At 54.1% G+C, this 7,064-nt stretch overlaps 1 protein-coding gene and 2 non-coding genes across 3 annotated transcripts; 2 read left to right on the forward strand and 1 right to left on the reverse strand.

Annotated features, from left to right (window-relative positions):
* The first annotated feature begins 471 nt into the window (after window positions 1–471).
* On the forward strand, window positions 472–553 carry TRNAS-UGA (transfer RNA serine (anticodon UGA)). The gene has a single exon. It is a non-coding gene; the product is annotated as a tRNA-Ser (tRNA).
* A 523-nt stretch (window positions 554–1,076) lies between these two features.
* Window positions 1,077–1,148, reverse strand: TRNAE-CUC (transfer RNA glutamic acid (anticodon CUC)). Its single transcript has one exon. It is a non-coding gene; the product is annotated as a tRNA-Glu (tRNA).
* A 4,546-nt stretch (window positions 1,149–5,694) lies between these two features.
* LOC104034622 (C-C motif chemokine 5) lies at window positions 5,695–7,064 on the forward strand. Its single transcript, XM_009487667.1, has 3 exons — window positions 5,695–5,767; window positions 6,240–6,351; window positions 6,977–7,064. The coding sequence occupies exons 1-3, from the start codon at window positions 5,695–5,697 to the stop codon at window positions 7,062–7,064; spliced, it is 273 nt and encodes a 90-aa protein (XP_009485942.1).

Consider the following 7,064-nt stretch of genomic DNA (forward strand, 5'->3'; position numbering starts at 1 on the left):
CAGCTACAGGACAAAACACTGACTGGACTGTATGTCAGACTGCCTCAGTTAGCAAAGTCTGGACCTGTTTTCACAGAGGCAAATGTATGTATACTGGATAGGGAGAAAGGGATGGAGGAGGGTGGGATGTTCCCAGACTGGGAAAGGAGGTTGGGAATGGTTGTCCAGGGACAAGTTTCTTGTTGGATGCAAGGAGGCGAGATAGGACATAGACCTCCCACCATCTCCCTCTCCCATGTCTCCACCACTGATATGTTGTGACTAGTGCCCAGTTCCCTTTCCCAGCACTGATTTCCATATCAGCCTTAGCTCTGTGCAGGGCAGGTGACAGCAGTAACAGTAGTACCCGTATTGGGTGTGCAGCAGGGGCCAAGATGGCAGAACCTGTGTCCAGGGTGGAATCAGGTCTTGTTGTGGCCCCTGGGTCAGGATAACAGCCATGGGCTCCTGCAGAGGCCCTCTGTGCAAGCTGCTGTGATGGCCGAGCGGTGAAGGCGTTGGACTTGAAATCCAATGGGGTTTCCCCACGCAGGTTCAAATCCTGCTCACAGCGGGAGCTTTTACTGGCAGCCCCTGCCCTCCTGTCCCCAGGAGGGACAGATGGTCACAGACCTGTCACAGCTCTTCAAGGGACCCTGAATTCCCGCCCTGGCCCTGGCCCTGATCTCCCAGGGAGCCCTTACCTTTAGGAGAGGGTCAAGACGGTGTTCAGGGGAGCAGTGCTGCACGTCTCCATATCACAAGAAGAAAATCTGCAATAGCGTGTCCACCCCACACAGCTGGGTCACCCTGCTCCCTATAGCCTGTCACCCTTCTCCCTACAGCCATGTCAACCTGCTCCCTACAGCCCATCACAGGCTCAAGGCTGCCCTCCACCTGCAGTATTTTTCCACTGGGGGGTGTGGCCTGATGGCAGTGGGGGGACAGGAGGCTGCTGCAACCCCCCAAAATTCATCCAACCCTGACCCAGACCCATGCAGTCGGTGTGGGAGCTCCTGAACCCCATGCTGAACCCCAGGAACTGCTTGAGGGCAGTGCAGCCACCCAGGAAAAGGATGGGACCTGCAGTGGCCCCCTTCCCTGGCTGGGAATCGAACCCAGGCCACAGCAGTGAGAATGCCAAATCCTGACCACTAGACCACCAGGGATGAGGTGATGATTGTGGTGGACCTGTTGGTGGCCACCAACCAAGCCCTGAAGGGACATGAACCCTTTGGGTCCCACAGCCCAAGGAGAAGACCAGATGGGCTGGATGCCACAGCCTTTCTGGGGGACTTTGGAGACTTGCTTTCTCCTTTCCAAGAGCTGTGGCATTAGGAAGACCCTCTGTGCAAGAAGAACCCATCTCTGCCAGGTCTGGTAAGCAGGAGGTGGCTATGCCAGGACTCTGATCACCACCAAAGGCAGGTTTGGGGAAAACAATGATGGCTAATGGTTCAAGAAAAGACTTAGCAGTCCCCTGGGGGTTCACCAGGGAGGTTCAGTCTGCTGATGAGGTTCTGCTGATGATGGAGCATGTACCCCATTTGTGCTGCTATACATTGCCAGGCTCGTGTGACACACATCACACTGGGCACAGGCAACCCACCTTCATGGACATAACAACCCCAGCTCCCAGTGCACAGCCAGGGTTTCCCCATAGTCACCTCGGGAGAAGCAGAACAGTGTAGGTGCAGGCTGATTATTGCCAGCAGAGCCTCCCCTGTTCAGGGGAAACAGGGGTCTGAGCCCTTGTGCTCGTAGAGGGAGTGTGTCTGGAGTCCCTCTTCCTATTGATTTTACAGTAATGTTTGCATCTTGTTTTTCTAGGGGAAAAGAGCCAGTTGGGGCCATCTTTGAGGCTTCATCTGTAGCTGCAAAGAGTAAGTGATCCCGGTTTCCAGGGAGTCCTTCTGAGGGAGCAGAGACTTTTGCCTTCGTTTACCCTGCAGAAGGAAGCAGGCGCTCTTAGCCAGTGTGGTCTAGAAGCTGTGCTGCCAGAGGGGCTGGGTGGGAGTCATGGGCAGCAGCAATGCGTTGACATTGCCTGGGCATCCTGCAGCAGTGATGCTTGTGATCCCCCCACCCTTGCCCTGAAGACCTCATGTAGCCTGTTTACTTGACCCCATGCATTTCACTTAAGAAAATAAGACTTAAGAATACATTTCACTTAAGGGAAAAAAAAAATTTAAAAAGAGGCTGTCAGGCTTGGGCAAAAACAGAAACAGACTTCTTCCCCACCACCTGCACTCACTGCCTAGAAAAGAGGCTTTCTGCTGAATAGGAAGATGCAGAGGGGTTTGAAATGGGCCCCACACTCCTCAGGTGGTTGCTACCAGCATGGGCAGCACAACAGGGTACTGCAGAGCCCTGGACCCCTGCCCGGGGCAAGGAGCCCAAGGGGGAGCCCAGGGCTCAAGGTGACAGTCACCTGTCCCTGCAGCACCTAGCACAGTGAGGTTCAGACCCAGAGGGGAATGAGCAATGACACAAAGAATGACACCCAGGGGGGTGCCGGGTGCTAGCAGGAGCCCTGCCTGCCCCAGGCTGTGTGCAGGGAGGAGACCCCCACCCGTGCACTTGCACAGGCAGGAGGAAGTACTGCAGGGCTTCTCAGCAGATGGATGAGCCGTGGCTGAGACGGACATGAATGAAAGCGCTCCAGGAACACTTCCCACAGAAGACGGTAGAGGGCCCGGTGCTCCTTGGATGCTCATGTGTGGTTGAGAGGGGAAGTAAATGGACAGAGAGAATCTCTCTCTGACTTGCAGGGGTCAGTGCACACAGAGTGCGCTGGGGAAACTTCCTCGTGGCTTGCCTTGTCCCATGCAGCTCCCTAAAATGGTCAGTGCAGCTCCCCTCTCCATCTGAGGCCAAACCCCAGCATGGTCCCCATGGTTCCCCCTGCAGACCTTCCATGACATGGTCTGGGGTCTTAGTGGGACTTCTGGCATCCAGGTCCCCTGTCCCCATGGTGCCCTGGTCTCTGCCCAGGTTTCTCTGCAATGCCTGGTGGATCCCAGCTGCTGACTGCTGCCTTTTGCCACCACCTTTCCCTGAGGAGCTGCATTGCAATGAGCAGGAGAGGGCAAAGGGAGGCAGTGCGTAGCTTTAGAGGAGTGCAGAGTAGGACGAGGAGGAGAGAAGGGAGGAGTGTCACCCTCCTACAAGACCTGACCTGGAGCAAGGATGGAGCCATGATGAATCGTCTGGCATCTTTCCAACACTCTGGCATCTCTGCTGTGATGGTCAGGGCTGCAGAATAGACCTCCAAAAACCTGCACAGGGCCAAAACTCCCGAGTGAGGGGCAAGTGTGGGCTGTGCAACAGTCACACAAGATTATGATTATGCCATGCCTTGGGCATGCTGGGGGGGGGGGGGGGGGGGCGCGGTGTGGGAGGGAGTTGTGCTGGGCTGAGGCACAGCCACCCTGTGCTTTCAGAAAGATATGCAGATGTCGTGGTTTCGGTTGCCTCTACAAGCTCTAATAGAGCACGAGCTCTGGCAGCCTTGTGGTTGGGGAAGCATCAGTATCACTCTGTGGTTTCTTAGATCTCTATCTGGACCTGTCAGATATTTTGTCATAGACAGTAACAGTTCCTTCCTCTGCCAGCAGATTTGGGCATATCAAAACATTGTATGTCCCATAGCAGGACAGTCTCCATCTGTGATGGCAGAAGAAGGGGAGATGAGTGACTGCCACCCCACCAAGTGCAAAAAGGAAGCAATGCAGCCCAGGAGCTGCATGTTGGAGTGCAGGAGTGTGTGGGGCCATGTGGTGAGGCAGGTGGTGGGGATGTAAAAACTTACTTTCTACAGGCACTGCTCCTTTGAAAGAGAAGACCCAGCCCCAGGATCAGTCTTGGGTCAGCAGGGACAGGTCAAGGCTCAGTACAAAATGCACTTGCTATTGTAGGGAAGAGACGAGGCTGAGACACATTGCCTTGCTTTGCACCCCTACATGGATGGGTGGCATGAGTAATACACACATAAATTAGCCAGAACAACAGGCTGATTACAATACTGGAATAAATGCAATATGGGAGTAGCAATAAATAATCCCTCTCCCCACCTCTGAGAGTGGGATGTCCCTTCGCAAATTCCAGCTGAGCTTTTCTCGCTTGCAAAGCCTGAGTACCTGCTAGCATGTTGCTGTTCTGCCCCAAAACGACACCACCACATGTTTGTGACAACCCCACGGTGTCAGTCACTTAGTTCAACTCCAGGTCCTTCCTGTGCTTTTGAAGGCAGGAGTCCTCAGGGTCCCCAGGACACCACCAGCCCCGTGAGAATGGCTCCTGGGAGGATGAATTGGGAAAGCCATGGACTCTTGTGCAGGGTCCCTGGCACAGCCCATGGGGACCCTCCTGCAACACTGGTCCCCACCCGTGGGGATGTTGCAGTGAAGGGGACACTGTGGGGAGGCAGCCCCAATACAGCCAGACACAAGGTCTCTGAGGGCCCCACGCAGACCCACATGGCATGGTGGGGGAGAAGAAGAGTGGGAGCTGCATTACTGGGGCTGCAGGGCAGCAAGGAAATCCCAGGGGATGAGCTCATGGTGCCTCGTGAACAGCAGTTGTCACTGGGAGCTGGGGGTGAAAATACCCAGAGAAACCACAGGCTGTGAGCTGGCAAATTTGGTGCCTGTTGCAGAGAAGAGGGAGGTAGAAAAAGGGGAAATGCTCCCTGGGGCATCCCAGGGAGCCCATCACCTCACGGCAAAGGCAGTGCTGGGGGGCTCTGGGTGGACCACGTCATGAGCCCTGTGACTGTGAGTGTGTAGAAGGGGATGGTGGTATACGTTTGCATGAGAGCTGGTCCCTCTCCACTTCCTGGGTGGGGGAACCTCCTGCTCTGCCTTCTGCATCCCACCTTATACCAAACCCATGCTGGCACTTGTGTTTGCCCTGTGTCTGTGGGAGAAGATGGTATTTGCAGAGTGAGACCACCGAGTTGGGCTTCCCAGGCAAGCACTCCCCTTACTGGCTGATGCTGGGGTGCGTTAGGAAGGGTTTGGCAGTCCTGAGCTCCATACTGGAAGCACAGCATTGAGGCTTTTGTGTTTTATGGTGCCAAGACCGCCAGCCCAGATCTACAACCAGTCTCCAGGGTGCCAGCCATCCTTGCTGCCTGCACAGGCAGCAGAGCTCAGAGCGTGCCTGCTGCCCATGCTGCCCGCACTGCCTCCCTGCATCCACCATGGGAGCAAGGACCCCCCAACTGGACCTGTACTGTCCCCAAGCTGTTTTGAGGGTCTGAACACCTTTTTCCTCAAGGCCTTGAAAAGTCTCCTTGAAAAGGAGACTGAGCTGAGGCCCTCCTAGTCCTTCAGGGAGGATGCTGAGATGAGTTTGATGAGTCCTACTGTCTTGTTGGTGAATGCAAGTGTGAACCTGCTGCTCAAGGGTGGTTTCATATCCTGTCTTGGTCAGTATAGCCTTCATGTGGGTGCTGAATTGCCCAGACTTACCTCACACAAAGGCTATTCTGGTAGACCTGCTGCTTCCTTTTTTTCAGCATTTCTGAAGCAAAGGTGCCATGACATCAGCTTTGTTATGCTTTGGAAACTCCAAGCATTTGTCTTGAAATCTGACTGAGGAGGCTGGCCACCGTTCCTATAAAAAGCAAGGACTGAGCCAGCACCTTGCACCAGACACAGGAGGAATCTGCTCTGGTCGTGCCTCTGCCCTTGCAGCTCATTTCTGTCCATAATGAATGTCTCCGCAGTGTGCCTCTCCATCACCCTCATTGCTGCCCTCTTTTCTCAGGCCTCTCCTGCTCCAAGTGAGTGCAGCATCTCTCTCTGCTCTCTTGGGGTGGACTTTTGCTCTGACTGGCAGTAATTTTGAAGCAGAACTGGAAAAAGTTAGCTGCAAAGGTTGGAACCTGTGTGAACAGCTTCTCCTGCTTTCTTGGGACTGGTCTTCCTTCCCAGCATCCTTTTATCTTAGGGATGAGTTTCACTGATAAGTATCAAAATTTTCAGGTTTCATCTCCCCTGATTTTGTTGCTGGTCCCAGGGTGACTGAAGGGATTTTTATCATTGGAAGTGAGTGCAAAACATTTAACAAGCAATACTAGCAATGACTTTAATTAAGCTTTGGTGTTCACAGCAATTTCTTGCTGACTTTCTGGGGAAACAGGAAGAGAAGAGGGCTCCACAGCTGATTAAGGGGATGGTTGCCCATGCTCTTGGCTGGGGAATGTGCAGCTTATTGAGTGATAGACTCACGCTGGCTTTCCTGATCTCTTCCAGTTGGGGCTGACACAACTGTGTGCTGCTTCAGCTACACCTTACGAAAGCTGCCCCAGAGTCATGTGAAGAATTATTTCTACACCAGCAGCAAGTGCTCACAGCCAGCAGTTGTGTAAGTACCAGCTCCTGCTCTGGGCTCTGAGGAAAGGCTCTGCCAGCCTTTGGGCTCTTTGCTTCACGTCCAACAGTGCCAAAAGCATGGTGATATGAGGAACCATATCTGGAGTAAGGGAAGGGGGCAGCCACCACAGGTCCCATGTGCAGCATGTGAGCACCCATCTTCCTCAGCTGAGAAATAAGTGGTATCCTAGGTCTCCTTGAACCATCCTGGTGCTGGGAATAAGGTGTGAGAAGGAAGTCCCCGTGTAGCCGGCAGGACCTCCCAGTGGTGGCAAGCCCAATGTACATAATGTGCCACATGCAAGACTTGTACCTGATATGCCAGACACCCGTATGCTGCATCCAGGCTCACCTCCACACTGAATACAGCCAGGAACATCTGAGCATGGGGGGTTCTCGCAGGGAACCTTGATCTCTCCCTGCCCACTGGGTTTTAGTAGGTTCTGCAGCCCCTTGATGCTTGGGGGTTTGTGGGATGGAAGCCCCAAGGACAGATGATCCCCCTGGGAGCTAGCCCTGATCACAGGGCAGGTCAGCATGTGCCCAGGAGGTGACCCAAGGCCCTCATGCCCCTTTCCCCTTCTGCGGCTGTAACACTTCCCTGCCTGATTTGACAGGTTCATCACCACGAAGGACTGGGGGGTCTGTGCTAACCCTGATGCCAGGTGGGTGAAGGAATATGTGAATACCCTGGAGCTGCAGTGA

This window comes from Pelecanus crispus, chromosome 12, assembly GCF_030463565.1.
Source record: "Pelecanus crispus isolate bPelCri1 chromosome 12, bPelCri1.pri, whole genome shotgun sequence".
Lineage (NCBI taxonomy): Eukaryota > Metazoa > Chordata > Aves > Pelecaniformes > Pelecanidae > Pelecanus > Pelecanus crispus.

Coding starts and splice junctions, on each gene's coding strand:
- LOC104034622 (XM_009487667.1), top strand. CDS start 5,695: ATGAATGTCTCCGCAGTGTGCCTCTCCATCACCCTCATTGCTGCCCTC. Junction 5,768..6,239: donor TCAGGCCTCTCCTGCTCCAA/GTGAGTGCAGCA, acceptor GATCTCTTCCAG/TTGGGGCTGACACAACTGTG. Junction 6,352..6,976: donor TGCTCACAGCCAGCAGTTGT/GTAAGTACCAGC, acceptor CTGATTTGACAG/GTTCATCACCACGAAGGACT.